The 18,474-nt window shown below is 36.2% G+C and overlaps 3 protein-coding genes across 7 annotated transcripts; 1 reads left to right on the forward strand and 2 right to left on the reverse strand.

Annotated features, from left to right (window-relative positions):
• Positions 1-534: 534 nt before the first annotated feature.
• On the forward strand, positions 535-3,374 carry LOC109167215 (transcription factor bHLH112-like). Its single transcript, XM_019316186.1, has 7 exons — positions 535-998; positions 1,169-1,628; positions 1,732-1,848; positions 1,988-2,053; positions 2,170-2,235; positions 2,578-2,634; positions 2,761-3,374. Exons 1-7 carry the CDS (start codon positions 643-645, stop codon positions 2,890-2,892), a joined length of 1,254 nt encoding a protein of 417 aa, XP_019171731.1. The 5' UTR covers positions 535-642; the 3' UTR covers positions 2,893-3,374.
• A 3,219-nt stretch (positions 3,375-6,593) lies between these two features.
• Positions 6,594-10,099, reverse strand: LOC109167214 (G-type lectin S-receptor-like serine/threonine-protein kinase At4g27290). 4 transcript variants are annotated; one of them, XM_019316184.1, is made up of 7 exons: positions 8,769-10,090; positions 8,470-8,587; positions 8,043-8,205; positions 7,736-7,946; positions 7,409-7,649; positions 7,160-7,310; positions 6,594-7,050 (listed from the first exon to the last, which is right to left on the reverse strand). In XM_019316184.1, exons 1-7 carry the CDS (start codon positions 10,051-10,053, stop codon positions 6,742-6,744), a joined length of 2,478 nt encoding a protein of 825 aa, XP_019171729.1. In that variant the 5' UTR covers positions 10,054-10,090; the 3' UTR covers positions 6,594-6,741. The 4 variants fall into 4 exon arrangements, with proteins under 4 accessions (XP_019171729.1, XP_019171726.1, XP_019171727.1 ...); XM_019316181.1 differs by having other exon boundaries at positions 8,043-8,203; positions 8,465-8,587; XM_019316182.1 differs by having other exon boundaries at positions 8,043-8,200; positions 8,465-8,587; positions 8,769-10,088.
• A 330-nt stretch (positions 10,100-10,429) lies between these two features.
• On the reverse strand, positions 10,430-15,631 carry LOC109167213 (receptor-like serine/threonine-protein kinase SD1-8). Of its 2 annotated transcripts, none has more exons than XM_019316180.1 (7): positions 14,173-15,631; positions 12,215-12,382; positions 11,935-12,086; positions 11,618-11,825; positions 11,259-11,499; positions 11,025-11,175; positions 10,430-10,957 (listed from the first exon to the last, which is right to left on the reverse strand). In XM_019316180.1, the coding sequence occupies exons 1-7, from the start codon at positions 15,467-15,469 to the stop codon at positions 10,646-10,648; spliced, it is 2,529 nt and encodes an 842-aa protein (XP_019171725.1). In that variant the 5' UTR covers positions 15,470-15,631; the 3' UTR covers positions 10,430-10,645. The 2 variants fall into 2 exon arrangements, with proteins under 2 accessions (XP_019171725.1, XP_019171724.1); XM_019316179.1 differs by having other exon boundaries at positions 11,935-12,125.
• Between the last annotated feature and the right edge of the window lie 2,843 nt (positions 15,632-18,474).

Consider the following 18,474-nt stretch of genomic DNA (forward strand, 5'->3'; position numbering starts at 1 on the left):
ATTCATGATATAATCCAAGCGAGCTACAATTCACTCCAGTTAGTAGAGTATCCCAATAGTTGTAGATTTTGAAGACTTATTAGCACACGCTCGGCTGGGCGCTATGGTTCAATTCATGCGAACCAGGCAAGACTTTTATTTTTCCTTAGTGGGTCTCACAATTCTAATAAAAGTCAATATATTACAGAAAGATCTATTTTATTCTTCTTCTCTTCCACTCTTCTCCATATTAACTTTACTTGTTCAAAAATCACACCGAAAATTACCATTGGGGATACCCTTAGAACACCTCTCACGAAAACATTACTATGTACATATGGATTCGATTTCTATAGTCATAAAAGCATAGAAACATTTTTAATTAATACATGCCCTCTCTTGGTTTGTCTAATCATCTCCCCTTTTTCAATGTCAACCATATTCCGGTAGTTTCAATTGCAACAACTCCTCCCACCCCACCCCCACCCCCACCCCCATGGCCCTACGGTCCATACATAACCATGATATTGTGTACATAAATACCAACCCTTATCAACAACTTAGTTTCATGTAACCATATACTCAAGAACACATACAAGAGCATCTAAGGTTTAGCTTCAAAGCAGCTGCAAGTACCAAATTAATAGAAAAAGATCAGCCGTCATGGCAGATGATTTTATGACAGCCGGAGTATGCGGAGGCGGGAGCTGGTGGAATCCGGCGAGAAGCATGTTCGGAGCGTCGCCTTGCTCGGCGGCGACGATTAACGATATGGGAAACTTTGCATGGGCTAATAACGACGATCATCACCATCATCATCAGTTGGTGAACATGAAGGGACGATCAAGCGACGAGTCTTGCGGCTCCGCTTCCGATGGATCGTCGGTGGTGCTTCAAGAACTGCCCAAATCTCATCATCAAACTCATAACATGTCCATGGATTCAACTCATCTTCACATGCTGGGTATTGGCCTTTCTCCTTCATCAACCGCCACAACTGATTGGAACCAAGCTTTAGTGTAAGCATATATACTAATTTTGATCTTCCTTATTCATATCGGTTTATAGTTAGGTTGTTTCTTTGTTTTTATTTTCTGGGTTTGTTTTATTAAACAAAGGGTTGCTTATTTAGGAATCAAAATCAATTCTTTAAGTTATTTTCCTTAAATTTCTTGAAATTTGTCACCAGACAAACAAATGAAAGGGCGATGCTACAAGAAGACCGGAATTCGAGGCTGAATTACGGGCAAGAAATTGGGGTGGAGTGTTCAGATTCTTCGTTCAAGCCCGTCGCAAAAGATTTTTCTACTTCAACCCCATCAGCTACTAACTTCGCTCCATCATATAATTATCCTTCAAATTTGCTGCAAACACTGCTTGACTCAGATCCTCAACCGCAACCACAACAGCCTCTAATTAGTAACCAGCAGATTAGTTATGCACCGCCGCCGCCGGCCAACTTCCGGCCAAACTTGAATGACTTTTCACCTCCCTTGCTAAAACCCACTTTCCCAAACGCTGCGGCATCCTTCTGGAACCAATCTCCGGCGTCTTTAAATGACGTCCGCGCCGCCACCTTTCTACCTTCCACTCAGTCGCAGTTCCTCCCTTCAGTATTCAGTGACAAATTATCTAAACCCAGTAGAAAGGTATATATATATATATAAATAAATAAACAAATTCAGTATAGTTCAATTTAATTTCATGTTATGAAGATCCAATTAAGGTTTGGGTTATCTATCTGAATTCCAGTCTAGTAACGTTGAAGAAGCACGACAGTCTAGCTCCATGGCTAAGAAAGCGAGCAACCAGGAAGCGGCATTTAAGCGACCGCGAATTGAAACGCCATCACCATTGCCAACTTTTAAGGTACGACACACAATATAGCTTTAAATTACAACTTTTGTGTATATATCTTTTGTAAGAAGAATAATGATTTGGCCGGTTAATAAAGAAATGGAGGAGGAGAGAAGTTTGAGCTTTAATTTGTTATCTGGATGGGCTGCAGGTCCGCAAGGAGAAACTGGGGGACCGAGTAACTGCGCTCCAGCAATTGGTTTCGCCTTTTGGAAAGGTATTTAGTTTACATTTGGACTTTTTCTTCTAACTTTTTTCCAAACACTACTGTATCTATTTCTCCATTTATTTATATTTTTTTTGCTTATTAATTTATTGTTTTGAAAATTTCAGACTGATACTGCCTCAGTTCTCCATGAAGCTATTGAGTACATAAAGTTCCTCCATGATCAAGTCAATGTATGCACCACCTTCCCTCTTCTTCCTCCTTTCTTTTTATGGTCATTTTTTAAATACCCACCCACTTGAAAAAGTAAATGTTAAGATAAACCAGAATAATGACAAAAAAGTAAAGGAGACAAGATTTTCATGGTTTTTCATGTGTGCGTAACTGTTGTTTTATTAACGGATGTGATAATAGAAAGGTTTTAAGTATCATATTGCCTCTAAATGTAACCTAAATAGGTGTTGGCCACTAGGCTCGTTCTGTCCAACACCGACTTCCAGTACATATGAGACATACACAACAGTTAATTGATCGAAACAGCTAAATTTATATATGGTTGTGTTGCATGATTTCAGGTGTTGAGCGCTCCATATTTGAAAAATGGTTGTTCAGTCTCTCAACATCATCAACAGGTACAAGACTAAGCTACTATGTATTTATTATTATTTCACCATATATATCCAGAAAATTTGCACTTTCATCATCACATTTACATTGTGCATGATGACTTAAATATTTACTATATGTATGTATCTCAGGATGAAGAAGGGAGAAAAGCCGAGTTAAGAAGTCAAGGGCTATGCCTGGTGCCTATATCAAGCACTTTTCCGGTGGCAACCGAGACGACTTCCGATTTCTGGACACCAACATTCGGAGCATCCTTCAGGTAGTAGCTGCAGACTAATGGTCGGGCCGAAATTAGTTGGCATATATGTTGTGTTGGAGATGGAGAAAATTAAAGCAGTGAGCATCCGACAGGAGACAGCTAAGTTTGGGCCATGAATGAAGTGATTAGGGTTAAATCAGAGGATAATGTTAATGTAGTAGAGTTGTTATAAACAATATATAATAATAATCCGCTGAGAGAGAGACAGGAACAGGTGCTAAATTTAGCTGATAATACAGGCCGGGTTTTAATTAGGTTATTAAAAAGTGGTTCAGTACGTACTGATTAACAAAAGTTATGGTGCGATGTTGGTTGAGCTGAATTTAGCAGATTAAGTAAGGGGTTCTGTTCCTGTTTCTGTATTAATATTAATTGTTGTGTGGGTTTCATTAATTGTTGCAATTAAGGGCAGCTACCTTTCTTTAGTATGCAAAAGGCAAAAAGACAAAGGAATTAATGTATGTTGATGTTGAGCTAATTTTTGTTCATTGTCTTTGGCCTTTTCATTTCTTTATTGATTTGGAATGTTATAGTGGAAGTCAGGAGGACACCCACTTTATTATTATTATTATTATTATTATTATTATAATATATGTTTTAGGTTCAGAGAACAACTTATGCGCGCTGCTTTATCTTATTGTGATTTTCTGTCACGAACTTCACTTAAAATGCACATTTTGATAGCGGTTGCGAGCTTTTCACTAAATCAAAGATTTGGAAAGCAAATTGGAGAAATGTTATCATTACACATATTTAATTTAATTTGTCAATGTTTAAGAAAGTTTGGAAAAAGAAATACAAAAGTCAAGTATATAATATAATCATACAAATTGCACTTTATATATCATTTTGAAATTTTAGGGTATGTAGTCACACTTGACAACCCGAATCCAATAATTTAATCATTAGTCTTTGCAATAGTTGACGGCTTGGTCATATTAAATAGTTAATCAAGATAAAAAGTTTATTATCAAGAGATTACACATTTAATCTCATCAAAAGTATTGTTATAATTTAAAATTTTATCCTCTCAAATAGTGAAACAAATATTAGATAGATTATTTTTTGAGTTTTATATATTACATTTATTATTGTTGTTGTTATACATACATACATACGTGTGTGTGTATATATATATATATATATATATATATATATATATATATATATATAAGACAGAAGAACTTATAGTGAGCACACTCGGGTGGTAGGTTTAAAAGAGTGGATTGGATTTAATTCTGAATTTATTAATTTTTAGTTGTATAGTACTTTTAAAAAAGTTTTAATATTTTATATTTAGGTAGAATATTTTTAATAATGGTAATTAGTTAACATCATATATAGTATTTCCTGGTGAAAGTTATAATAATAAAACCAAAACAAAAGTAAAGGTAAAATTATCATATCATAGTTAACTAAGGATAAAATTTAAGATAATTAATCATGATTAGTAAGAATACTTTTTGAGCATTTGTAAGCTCGACAACTAGCTCGTGATAAATAACCAAATAAAAAATATATACTACTCCCTATGTAATAATATTTTACTGTGAATAAATTTACTTTTAGTTATTATAGGCTTGAGGTAATTAAAAAAAAAAATTCAAGCCAAGAATAAAAGAACTATCCATTAGGCCGGAACTTAAAATTATCAAACTCGAGATTTTTTTATTTTTTTTTTTAAGTATAGTCAACATTAATTAATAGAATGGCAAAATTAAAATATGTTTAAATATTAATTAAATATATATGTTAAACCACCCTAAACCTTAATAAATAGATTAATATCAAACATACACATCAAAATAGTATTTGATAAAATAACTAATTAAGCTTTAATGCTTTACTACTCTGCCACGGAATTAGCCTCCTTAAAAATTGAGCTAGGAAGAAGCAATATACTCTTATTCTATTTAATGTAATATTTGTTCATACATACTTTCTCAACGTATTGAAGCATAAAGAGTTAATATCCCCATTTAGGTTCAAACCCACAGTTATGCCGCCTAACCACATTGTCTTTGACAAGTCTTAATGAGGTTAATTAGACACTTACAAGAAATAAAGTAGTACATATGTTTTTTTTTAGTGCTACTGACTCGATATGCAATATATGTTTATAACTATTTTCTCAACCTACTGGAATACAAAGAATCAATATCGCATCAACTGAGACTCGAATCCACAACTTCTCATATGAAAGAATAACTTAATGCCATTGGACCACAAGGTCCCTGACAAGTAGTACAAATGTTAAACTAGGAAAAAAAAAGTACGTATTATGCTCCAGAACATATCATATATATTAATTTTCACAACTTAGCTAGAAAACTAAATTAAACGTGAAGCATCTTCGAATCATTGTATTGCTAATAAAGCATAGCTTTACTCGATTTGGCAAATCATTACAAGCCCTATATTTTGTCTTGCACAACAAGTTTAACACTTTTCCAGTTTTGGGCTATTAAAAGTCTTCTCACTTTATTCATCTTCAGATCACTTCAATCGAATCACAGCTTGCAGATATATGTAACTAATTACTGAAATTTTAAGTCTGAAAAAAAAAATTAAAGAAGGAAACAAAAAAAGAAGTGTGAAAGAAGGCAATGAGAATAAGAAGTGTGGAAAGGTTGATGGAATGGTGACGAGACGAGGAAGCGATGGGAATGATATTTCGTTTTCCAGTCCTTCTCTTGGAGGATCATATGGACCACAGCAATCTTGGAAATTCATATTCTCATCATTTTGTCCATGGAATGGAATGAATTTCAAATGCATATATGTTTTCTAACTCATTCATCTTTCATCTCATAACTCTCATCTGCAACTCGGACCACAACATCTATCACTTCTCAAAACTTGCCCTTCATCTCATCCTCGACACCACTATTTTCATTATAGTGATCCATCGATTCGTTTTATCCATCATTCTGTTACATGCTTACGTATTACTATATATGATACATCCATTTATATATGTATCACTGACGCAATTACTATACCTTATTATATATATACTTACTCATTGTTACTACCGTCTTCATTACTATCATCATTTACTTTACTCAGCTAGTTATTATATTATTTGTCTATCTTCATCCTATCTATGCACCTACTACTTCTTCGACAGCTACTTATTATATTACCATTTATCACTAGTTTATACTTTTATATGAAAAACAATTAGATTTCAAATACTTTTATATTTTTAAATCTGAATACTTTTTTTTTTTTAAATGAAAAAGGGAAATTTAGAGAATTTTGTTAAATTGAATTTGGAAAATGAAACATAATTTTTATTTCTTCGGATTAGAAGGCTAGCTCAAGCAATTTGTGATGGCAAATTATTCGGTGGACTCGGGTCTATTTTGCAAGGTGGACTCGTGTCTAAAATACACAATTTACCTACTGAATGTTCACAATTTTATAAAAAAATAAATTGTGAACAATTAGTAGGTAAATAGTAAACATTAAGTATGTAAATTGTGAACATTGAATATGTAAATTGTGTATTTTGAACCCTGACTCATGATGTATATATGTATCACGTTTCTTGGAATATACAACAAAGAACACTATTTTATGCATCAAACTTTGATCTTTTGTACAGAAAAGGAACCAACTATTTAATCACACTACACTTATCAGAAGCAAAATGTAAAGTTCCATCAACATTGTAATTTAATGTCATTATAATTGCATCAATTGAAATATAATAAGACACTCTCAACTTCAATTCGTAATCACAAGATTCTAATTAAGTTTAACTTCCAGTAAAGTATTTATATATAGGTTTTCTTGATTTGAATCAAGCATGGTCAGCCTTCACTGGTATACCCATAAAAGGTAAAACTCATCGACCTTGTAATAACGTTACTGTTGCATCGTTTGAAACGTGAGACATCTTCCCAGTTGATGAAGAATATGTCTCGGCTACATGTCTTTCAGAGTGAAAACCAGGTTGTTTAGGGTCGGGGAGAAGTGGAGTGTCACTCTCTAGCATGAACAAAGTGGTGGACATTGTTGGCCTGTCTTCTGGGCGGTCTTGGACACATAGAAGCCCCACATGGATACATTTCAACACTTGTGCTGCTGGATCTGGGCTCTCCATACATTCATCCACCACCTCCATAGCCTTTCCTTCATTAAATAGTTTCCAGGCCTGAATTCATTTCAAGAAATGGCAACAGATTTAGTTTTTTTTTTGTGTATGTACACAAAGTGGATCTAATAAGAAATAGCAAATTAAAGTGTTTTGGTTTTGATCTCACATGTCCTAAAAGACTGAGGTCATGGTCAGGGTGATGAAAGGTTCTGTTTTTCTGACCACTGATGATCTCTAAAACCAGTACGCCGAAGCTAAAGACATCAGATTTCACAGAAAATAGTCCATTCATTGCATACTCAGGCGACATATAACCACTGCAAGTGATTAAACAAGAATATATGATAAGAAATTGCGTGCGTTATGTATTAGTACCGAGTGTCGGGCCAGGGATTTCAAAGAGAAATGTGCTTACTATGTTCCCATGATTCTTTTTGTACTTTCTTGGTGGTGTTCGCCACCACCGAATGTCCTTGCCAAACCAAAGTCTGAGATCTTAGGATTCATCTCGTTGTCAAGGAGAATGTTGCTCAGTTTCAAGTCCCTATGTATGATCCTCAATCTTGAATCTCGATGGAGATATAAGAGCCCTCTGGCAATTCCCTCAATGATGTTGAAACGCTTTCTCCAATCAAGCATTCCGCGTTTCGTTTTATCTAGTTTAATCAGCCTTTTTTTTGTTAAAATCTATAGTGGCTGACAGAAACTCAGAGAGCAGTATGAATGAACAAAAGAGACTTACCAAAAATGAACAACTCTAAACTCTTGTTTGGCATGTACTCATAAACCAGTAGTTTCTCATCTCTAAGAATGCAGCATCCCAGAAGCCGAACAAGATTTCGATGTTGCAGCTTTGCAATCAAGATAACTTCATTCTTGAACTCAACCAACCCTTGCCCAGAGTCTTTTGCTTGCCTCTTAACTGCAATTTCTTGTCCTGTTGGGAGAACACCCTGCATATATTGCAGAGTTTTACTAAGTATTAACAGCTTGAATTGGTTAGAATCCTAAAATTTACAATCTTGATACATGCTAATGTTGTTAAGTACCTTATAAACAGGCCCAAAACCGCCTTCGCCAATCTTATTTGCAAATGAGAAGTCACTTGTTGCAGTAGAAATTGTGTTGAAATCATATAATGGTAATTCCAGGTCTTCCTCTCCAATGTCTTGTTTGTTATCCTGGTTTTGACCTTCAAATTCCTCAGCTTCTGAAGATGTAACTATGTAAGCATAAACCATAACACTAAACAAATCTCTAGAACAACCCAAGCCCAATTGGTCAGGCTGTTTAGCTGCTGATTTGCTAGCCACAAGGTTCCAAGTTCGGTTCCCCGTAAGAGCAGCCTATCGGGCTTCTTGGTTTTTGCTGCTAGGGTGGCAAGACGAGGTTTATCCCGTGCAGACCCACCCTCGAATAGTGACTGTAAATTTCCCTCGTCATCCAAAAAAAGAACAATAAATGTATTTACCTCTTCTTCTTCTACTACTCCTTACATGGAAGCCATACCAAGTGATCAGGGCCAGAAGAAACAGCCCTGAGATTACTGATACTGATGCAACCACAGCTGTTTTGTTTCCCTTTTTGCTGGAGCCTGGAAGCATATTCACCACCCAAGAATGGGAGAAAAATGCAGATATGTTAAAGTTTTCAGTCAATAATCCTCCCATTCCAACAACACATCCAACATAAGTTAAAGAGCTTCTATATATCAAGAATTTGCATTATTCCTAGGAGACAAAACTTAACACACATGAAAGATCATTAAAACTCACCAACAAGATCAGAAGCCAGTCTCCGAACATACAGTTCCTGTCCATCATCATAGTACACTCTCATGTCCAGCAAGTCTCCATACCACACAACACATCCATTCGCCACTGTCGAGGCATAGGCGATACAAGAACAATTCCTCAAACAAGAAGCTTTGCAATCTGCTACACTCATTGTTTTCTCCCCCAAAACTTGTGACCCTTCAGGCAGCTTCATCCCGGATACGGTCATAAACCCATGCGGTTCACTGCAATCCAATGGCACCTTTCGAGCACACCCTTCACTCCACTGAAACCTTTCCCAATCCCGGGGATTTCTTGGCTCAAATCCGTCCAGACATTGACACAAAGGCTGGTTATTTATGTTGCAAAGACTGTTGCTGCCACAGTATTTGTAGGTGTCACAAGTGTCTGATTGTATAGTAGCAATGTCAGTCCAGCGGGTTTGGTCCTGGCTCCATATATACAGTTTGATCATCCCGGTTTGGTTCACCACGAATCTTGAAATCACAGATTTCTCCCCATTTTCATACGTGTAGTACAAGTTTTCATCGTCATAAACCATAATTGGCTTGACAACCTGGGAGTTGGGTGTACTGATGGCATAACGACCAAAATGAAGACCATCCCACGGTCCACTCCTGTACTGAATGTTGGATCCTTGACGAAGAATTAACGTTGGAAGCCCATGAATGTCGAGCCTATAAGTGTAACTGGAATCTCCAGTAGATGGATCTTGCATGCTTTTCCAGGATGTAATGAACCATTCTTTCCTTGTTCTCAGGTCCCATCCAAGCTTCATGCCTGGAATCAACGTATCCCGAGGATAATCAAAGCTTTGCCAGAGATAATTGTCACCATCCCCTTCTCTCACAACCAAGTTACCATTCTCCAGCAGCTGCAACACTGGATTGCTTGCAGCTGCAGACAAAGAAGACGAATTCGAGCTCCAAATGATTTCTGTTTGATTGATCAAACCGATAGTTATTTCTCCCCTGGCCGTGACCCTGAGCACACCAGATGAATTCGATATCGGGTTGTTGTTGTTGGCTACCCAGATCACGGTCTGTTGTGCCACATTCTTGAACCAAATCCCCACATAGCGATTCTCCGAGCCCAGTGGACTAAAGAAGCCTAGCACAAAAGATTGGCCAGACGAAACAAGCGTTTCGTTATTGTCCAGGAGGCTTTGATCTGGAGCTAAAGTATCCACAGAAACAGACTGATAGAAGAGAGAGACCAGGAGGAAGAAGAAGAAGAAGAAAATGGTGGTCTTTAAGGTTTTCATGGCTAAGATCTCAACTCAGAATACAGGTCATCCATGAGGAATTAATTAATAAGTTCAGATTTCAAGTTTCAAGAATGAGTTGGCGTAGAAAATGAGCTTTGACTCTAAGGATATAATAAAGCCAAATATGTAAATGAGTGGGAGAAAATTATAAACAAAACCTCCTATGCAGACTTTTACATAGTCAAAGTCTTGGGTGCAACCTCCATTATAGACCGCCATTCAAGTCTTCTTTTTTGATCTTTCTACCGGATGTTCTAAACATTAATGATTCCGCACTTCATGGCTTTACATTATGGTCTCTGAAGAAACACCAGTTCAGTTGATTTCTAGGTGGTAGATTATAGGTAAGGACAAGAAACACGTGTTCTTGAAATTCCAAAATTGAAATACATCTAAATTCATTTAAAGCTCGGATGATAGATGATACAATATAATTTACAACAAATGTCAAGGACATGAAAAAGAAAGGAAGCCAATAGTTACCAAAAAAAAAAGAGTCAATAGTCTTCTGGAAGATGTAGATATGAAAGAAAATTTGTTGGCTTCTTGAGCTATACAATTATGCAAGTGATGTCTCTCTCACCTTCAACTAGCGCCCGTCAAGCATGGTGACTGTAACTTGATTTACGGTGCAAGATTCGTCGTAATTACTGGTGGATGAATCCGCATCTGCAGGCCTACTTCCCAGACAGAACCCCGGGTGTTTAGGCTGGGGAAGCGTTGCACTTTCGCTGCCCAACATTAAGACCACAGTTGCCATGTTTGGTCTGTCTTCTGCCTGTTCTTGGACACACAACAAACCAACTTGAATGCATCTCATTACTTCACATGGGGAGTATGATTCTCCTATGGCTGAATCCAGTAGCTCTGAGCCTCTTCTTTCTCTCCATAGCCTCCAAGCCTGCAGAACCCAAATTAAAGTTACATTCTTTATGGTAAAGAGAAGAGCTTGTTAGTGATGCACTTACATGTCCAAGAAGGTTCTGCTGGTTGTTTTGGTTATAGAATCCTCGGTTCTTCTTCCCTGTCACAATTTCTAGCACTAGAACTCCGAAGCTGAAAACATCAGATTTCACCGAGAAGAGCCCATCCATTGCATATTCGGGGGACATATATCCACTGCATTTGAGGGGAATAACATGTGAGTAAATAAAAAAGACTGAAGAGATGAAAGGATGTGGGGTTTGGTTCTTAGTTCTTACTATGTTCCCACCACTCTCTTCGTATTGTTTGCTTCTGTCTCATCCCCTCCAAAAATCCTTGCCATGCCAAAATCCGATATCTTGGGGTTCATTTCTTTATCGAGGAGAATGTTGCTGGCTTTGAGATCTCTATGGATTATTCTAAACCGTGAATCTTGGTGAAGATACAGAAGCCCCCGAGCTATCCCACAAATGATGTTGAAGCGTGTTTGCCAGTTGAGCAGTGAGCTTCTCTGCTTGTCTGCATACATTTATATTTGATCAGGACAGTTAGTAAGGAGCCTATAAGTTTCGACTCCAAAACACATAAACTGGAAATTCATTCACAGTCGTAAAACACATAAACGGAAAGAACTTACTGAATAAAGTTGAATCCAGGCTCTTATTTTCCATGTATTCATATATCAGGATTTTCTCTTCCATATCAACACAGCACCCGAGAAGCCGAACAAGGTTTCTGTGTTGAAGCCTGGCAATCAATCTGAGTTCATTCTTAAATTCTTCCACTCCTTGCCCAGAATTCTTTGATAGTCTCTTCACTGCAATTTCTTCACCTTCAACCATTCCCTGCAGATATTGATTATATATCAAGACTTAGCAAACTTTTTACTTCTTTCTGTCACTGAATGTGGTGCTCTCTATAGTCTTAAAAATACAGAAAATTATTCGAATGTACCTTGTACACACAACCAAAACCGCCTTGGCCAAGCTTATTTACATCAGCAAAGTTGTCAGTAGCCACAACAATGGTGCTAAAATCAAACAATGGCAACTCAAACTCATCTGTCATCGTTTCGCCAGAATATTCTCGTTTACTTGGGATCACAGCTGCATTCATTAAAAGATCTTGACTTATGTCGCGTAAACCTGTTGTTTAAAGATAGATATGATGAAATAGATCGAGACAATAATGAGATGCATGAAATGCAGAAGACATAATCTTCATGATTAATTACCTCTAAGCTCTGTATTTTTCCCTAAAGCTCTTTTGGATTGCCTTCTTTTCAATATGAATAATGTGCTTAATGCAAATAGAAGAATACCAACACCAACTGTAATGCCACAAGCTATTATGATTATTCGCTTTGTCCTCCCAGAAGCATCTCCAGAATTTCCACCTTGTGCTGAAATCATAACAACTCGTTAAATTCCCAACTCCACGACCCATCACATCTCAATTCGATAGAGTATTTGGAAAGATGTAAATTACACTAATTCAATGATTCAGCAGACATAACCAATAAAAAAGTCATAATCTAATCAACTGACATTTTAAGTAAGTTAAGGATTTTAAATTTATAGCCCCGTGTGACTAAACTCGACCAAGAAAATGACAAGAATCATATTTCACCGATTCAATTATAGGTTTCCGTTTACCATTACTCCTTTTTTACTTAGCCTCAAAAGTAATTTACAAGTAAATGCAATCAATGCATCAAACAAACATGATTTTATGGTGTTGGGACCACCTAAAAACATCATAAGTCAAAATCGTCGGCCACGGCGTTACACGTCGTGAAAAGGAGCAGAAACTGATACAACTTTTTGTGGGACCCATTGTGATATTAATTAGCACCTACCAACAAGGATTCTTTAATTTGGACACCCACCTCAAGTTAAACATGCCACGCAGCATGTCACCATTCGTAAATAGAAGGATAAAATTTTGAATTTCATAACAAAAAATTACATTAAAAATTACACTATTTATCGTGATTTAATATAAATAATATTATAAATGAATAATTTAATTCGATTAAAATTAGTAAATTCTAACTTCCACATTACTTTTTAGCATAATAGATAACATTTAGTTGTTAAAATGACCTGCTTTTTTCTTTTTCTTTTTATTTCTCATATTTCGTTCGTTATTTAGGGGTGCATTGACGGGAGCAAAATCCTACCTTGCATCTCTAGCTAACATTTTCCTACCCCATAAATAATATGATAGTCATATTAGAAGACACACAAAAAAAAAAAAAAAAAAAAAAGTTTTCTTAATAAGAAAATTATGTACCTTGAATCTATCGACTCCCGCATTTTTAGGATTAATTTGGTCTAATATTCCTTTCATTTCACATCACATTTAAGAATTAGGAGGGTGGCATAAGAAAAGTAGAGAAAATGTGCAATCAAAAAATAATATTTAAAAAAGACAAACAAATAGGACGTGCATTCTCTTATGAGTTGTTTTTAAGTCATTATCAGACGTTTGGTATTCAAACCTCTATCAACTATTTCGCAAATTCTTCACTTGCTAATTGTTAATAAATTATTTACAAATAGTGCAAATGATTGTCAGAATCAGAAATGTTCAAAGTACAATTCCAACAACCCCTTTTTAATATTTCAGAACTTTGAAATGTTCTTATGGGAATTGCATGTTTTGCTACATTTGTTAATCTATAATAAATGATTCCCTTATGAATTAGTAGGATGAATTTATATAAAATAATGTAAAGTTGGACTGAAAAGTTAGTGGAAACTGGAAAGATTCAAGGCTGGACAAAATGTTAGAACACTAGACGCAGCAGCTAAGTTGTTCAGGTGATTGATTTGATAACCACAAAGTTATAAGTCTTTTCTGACTACCTAGATTGATTTACCTTTTCTGGTTTTAATCGATTACTTATAAATAACCCAACTAATTTATGTATCTTGGCATTTTCTTACCACTATGTTATAACTAGTAGCCCAGACGTAACTTTATTTCCTTATTGTCATCACATTCTCGAGAGACAACCTGCTGGACTTGATTCTTCACGAGTCTCCGCCCAACAATTCCCTAACCACCATTGATGGATTTAGCCTTTACTAACCTCCGCCCAACACATTTTAATTATATACACTCTCAGATAATAATTGCGGGGAAAATTTTGAGAACACTCAAAGTAAAAGGTAAATGGAAGCGTACCTACATCGGAGGCAGCTACGCGGATGTAGACAGCTTGGCCACCTTCGACCGCCGCGTACTGCCGCATATCAAGAAGCTCCGTCGTCCAAATGACGCAGCCGGAGCCGCCATTGGAGATGTTGGAGTTTGTATACGCGGTGCAGGAGCAGTTGTTCTTGCACATCTTCATACACTCGTCCAGATTCATCGTCGTGTCCACGAAAGAGCTAGAAGTGTCCGGCAACTTCATGAAATTCATCGTTAAAAAACCGTCTTTCCGGCAGTCCAAATCGTGGTACCTGACACATCCGTCCGACCCGTCGCGTAAATCCCAGGCCTGTGGGTTTTTGGGTTTGAAGCCGACCAGACACTGACACACCGGCGACATGTTGGTGTCGCAGATGCCGTAAGTACCGCATTCCTTGTAACTGTCGCACTGATCTTTCGGAGCGTACCAGAATCTGCTCCAAATCTTGCTGGTCGGAATCCACGCGTACCTTTCGAGGATCCCGTTACGGTTCACGAGTAATCGGGAGTATAATGTTTTGTTGTGTAGCTCAAACGTGTAATACCTCTCGCTCTTCGTCATCACAAACGAAAATGTGATGGTGGCGGTGGGTTTCATTTCTGGGACGCCGCTAAACCTCACGCCGTTCCACGGCCCGCTCCGGTAAACGATCTTGTCTCTGTTTCTCAAGAAAATCTCCGGGAAGCCATTGATGTCCATCTTGAAGCTGGTAGACCCCTCACCCGGATCATTTAAGCTTTTCCATGCCGAGATGTAGCGGTTCAACCCGGTTCTCGAATCCCATCCGAGTTTCATACCCGGCAGCAATGTGTCCGTCGGGTAGTCAAAGCTCTGCCACAGATAATTCTCCGGATTCTCATCGTCTTCTCGCCGGAGAACGAAGTTCCCGGAATCCAGGAGCTGCGCCACGGTGTTCTTCGCCGCCGATTGATTCGAAGGCGACCATATAAAATTCCCACCCCCGTCGACCAGATGGATGTTCCCATCTTCGCCGATTTTCAAGATTCCGGCGGAACCGGTGAGAGGCGCGTCTCTGTTACCCACCCAGACTACCGTCCTGGCTTCAATTTCCTTGTACCATATCCCCACGTAACTTTTACCGGAGCCGTTGGGAGTGAAAAACCCCAATTCGAAGAGCCCATCGGAAGACACCAAGGTTCGGTTGCCGGCGAGTGGCTGCGTCGGAGTGATGGAGTCAACGGCGAGAGCCACGGCGAGATTTCCGATAAAAATTTGGGAAATCAGAAAGCACCAGAGTGGGTAACGGTGATCCTCGCCGGCGTTTCTCATTCTCGAGAGTTGATTAGTAGTGACCAAATTCCTTTTTTGTATCCGAAAAGGGCCGAAAGTTAGGCCCTTTGGAATTGTTTGGTATGACGATAGAAAGGAGGGAGAAAAAGCATGGCTAATTTAGGAACCCGCCGACCCGGTTCAAAATCTCCGAGCTGTAACCCCGTTTCTTAAATGGTCTTCAAAAGTCTTGCCTTGAAAACGAAAGATTACGTAAATAAATATCACTCCAAATTTCAAAACCAAACAGTAAAATTTGGACAAACTTAACACACTAAATTTTATCTTTACCAGAATATGAGTAAAGTGCACGCCCGAGCCTAACCCACTAATTTAGTATGCAGTATTAAAAGAAGAGATAAAGTTCAAAATTCAACAAGAGCAATGAGTTACAAAATTTCATAACACAAGACATAAAAAAATGAGTTTCCTGTAACATTCCCTAGAAACAGAGGTGTCATCTGAGCAAATGTGGATGAGAAAGAAGATTTGGGAGGTTTGATGGAGCTGATTTTTGTCAGATATGTGGGCCCCATCAAAAAGAAAAAACTACAAAAACTTGAAAGGGCAAATCTCGCGGGCGCGTAAATTACTTTTTTTTTTTTTTTTTAAATTATGTTTTTTTTTTCAGATTTTTTTTCCTTCCCTCCCATTTTCTCTTTTCTAGTCATAATGCAAACAGTTTTCAAAAATTATAATTATTAGGGATGCTCTTATATATATAGTCTACATTATAAAATTTAAAGTTATTATACGTTATATACTGTTTTGATAAAAAACATTAATACTGAACAAATCACAAATAATAGTGTATTAACCATTAGGGAAAAAGAAAGTCTTATAATCTTCTGCCGGGATATAACTCAATGCATTATCATGTGAATATTATAGTATAATGAATTAAAGATTCGTACCCCAGGATAGAAATGTGATTGACAATAACTAATTAGATTTCTTAAGGGCTTTTGTCAAAAATTTAAGCTAAATAAATGAATTTTTTGATCTTTAATTTTTTTTTAAAAAAATCAAGTAGGTGTATGTAAATTAACTTGATGATCCGATCCCAACATAAAGGATTATATTGATATCAAAAGATTAAGCAATAGAGATGGAGAAGAGAGTTTGTACTAATTCGGGTGATCTAAAATCATTATTTTGATTAGTAAGTTAGCATATAGTTTAAGTTCATTCTTCAATACAATAAAGTAATATTTGAATAAAAATAATTCTCAATTAATTAAGTTATTTGAATAATAATAACTCACTTAGTAACTATAAAATTGTAACTTTAACTTTCTATGATTGGCCTAATCAGAATTGAAACAATATAATTGCTTCGATTTTACCACTACGGAATTGAACAGAGTGAAGAAAATTTCCATTAATGTAGAAAGTCAACTTCGATAGAATTGCTCCACACGTAGGTCAGTCACCGCAAATCCTTCTCTATTATTTATTTATGTATTTATTTTATTATTATTAGTTGTCTACGTGTATCATAATTAATGATAAAAATAAGATAAGTAGGAGAAGTTGGTTCACTATGGGAATTCCGCATACACATCTAATTTATCTATCATATCATAAACATCGCTTTACCCATCTTATCTTTTTATGAAGAAAATACGAGTTCATGTCATTATTCACTACTCCAACTAAAATAATTTTAGGGTTAACTTAGTAATAACAATATTTCAAATTTAAATCTTTATCCATCTTAAAGTATATATTTAGTAAAATGAAAAGTTACAACTAATAGTCATAATTGTGTTACGATGGATAAATCAAGGTAACAGTAATAAAAGATTTATATAGTGACCTAATGACGATGAGTGATGGATATCCAATATGGGTATCCAATTGGTATAACAAACAGTCTGGCATAAGACTCGAACTCAACAGTCAACACTCGTGAGTAACTAGTCAATCTTTGCTCCCTAAGTAATTATTCTTTCATAACATCCAATTAATTAGTCATAAATATTCATTTAATTACCCATAAAACCTATTCATTATATTGCCCATAAATCCCATTAAATACCCCATTATTGTAGGGAGCCTACTCACCATTTGCATAATTGCATTACTCTCTCTTCTACTATAAAAGAGGGAGTCAAGAATGAGAACTAGGGGAGCTCAATTGACATCCATACGGAGAAGACACCATATTGTACAAAAATACTTTACAAAATAGTGAATAAAGGCTCATAATTTTTAACTTTCGATTTTCACATTAAAATTCTTGTTTTTTTTTTTTTTTTTTTTTTTTACATTTTATTTCTCATTCGATCAATTATGTTGGCCCGTCGAGTGACTACCCCGAGTCACAAAACCAACAATGAGAACAATATAATAATTTGCAAATTGTTTTATTATTATTGCTAAATCGTGTTAATAGAGTACAAAAATTAGTCCTAGTTAGGACATGATAGAGCATCCACATCAATGCATTTTTGATGTTTTTGAAATAATGAAAAGAAGGCAGATGGTTTTTAACTAATGGGGATGGTGATTTTTTCTTGATTTTTACTCCTACAAAATCAACATTTTTGTGGGGTTCACTAGATGGGAGAAGAAAACAAAACATATTGGGCAAAGTCGCATGTGAGGGACGAGTGAAGGAATGCTTTTCTGCTTTTTTTTTTTTTTTTTGGGTCAGTTTTTTTCTCTTCTCTATTTTCTTCTCTCTCCTACATGTATCTAAAAAGAAAAAAAAAAACTAACAAAAAATTCATAATGCTCTAATAATAAAAAAAGATTTACAATAATACATAGAACAGGAAAAAGAATTTCTAAAGCTGTTAAAATACAAAATCCTAATAATAACATATGCATTTCCCATCACAACGATTGTTATTGGAACAATGTGTACTTGTAATTTTATCTTTTGATTATTATATTTTCCTTTAATTTTTGGTCATTCAGAATAATATTTATTTTATTTTGTTTTTAATTGTTAAATATAAAATATATCATTATATAAACAATAATTTTTTTTTACATAG

The sequence above is a fragment of the Ipomoea nil genome, unplaced genomic scaffold, assembly GCF_001879475.1.
Source record: "Ipomoea nil cultivar Tokyo-kokei standard unplaced genomic scaffold, Asagao_1.1 scaffold3147, whole genome shotgun sequence".
Taxonomy (NCBI): Eukaryota; Viridiplantae; Streptophyta; class Magnoliopsida; order Solanales; family Convolvulaceae; genus Ipomoea; species Ipomoea nil.

Bases quoted from the DNA above. Each gene is read 5' to 3' on its own strand.
- LOC109167215 (XM_019316186.1), top strand. From the start codon at position 643: ATGGCAGATGATTTTATGACAGCCGGAGTATGCGGAGGCGGGAGCTGG. The intron at 2,054-2,169 runs GTATTTAGTTTA...TGAAAATTTCAG, and splicing joins TGGTTTCGCCTTTTGGAAAG to ACTGATACTGCCTCAGTTCT. The intron at 2,236-2,577 runs GTATGCACCACC...GCATGATTTCAG, and splicing joins TCCTCCATGATCAAGTCAAT to GTGTTGAGCGCTCCATATTT.
- LOC109167214 (XM_019316181.1), bottom strand. From the start codon at position 10,053: ATGAAAACCTTAAAGACCACCATTTTCTTCTTCTTCTTCTTCCTCCTG. The intron at 7,650-7,735 runs GTAAGTCTCTTT...TGATTAAACTAG, and splicing joins TTTAGAGTTGTTCATTTTTG to ATAAAACGAAACGCGGAATG. The intron at 7,051-7,159 runs GTGAGATCAAAA...AAATGAATTCAG, and splicing joins ACCTCAGTCTTTTAGGACAT to GCCTGGAAACTATTTAATGA.
- LOC109167213 (XM_019316179.1), bottom strand. From the start codon at position 15,469: ATGAGAAACGCCGGCGAGGATCACCGTTACCCACTCTGGTGCTTTCTG. The intron at 12,126-12,214 runs GTAATTAATCAT...TTTAAACAACAG, and splicing joins GAAAAATACAGAGCTTAGAG to GTTTACGCGACATAAGTCAA. The intron at 10,958-11,024 runs GTAAGTGCATCA...TGGGTTCTGCAG, and splicing joins AGCAGAACCTTCTTGGACAT to GCTTGGAGGCTATGGAGAGA.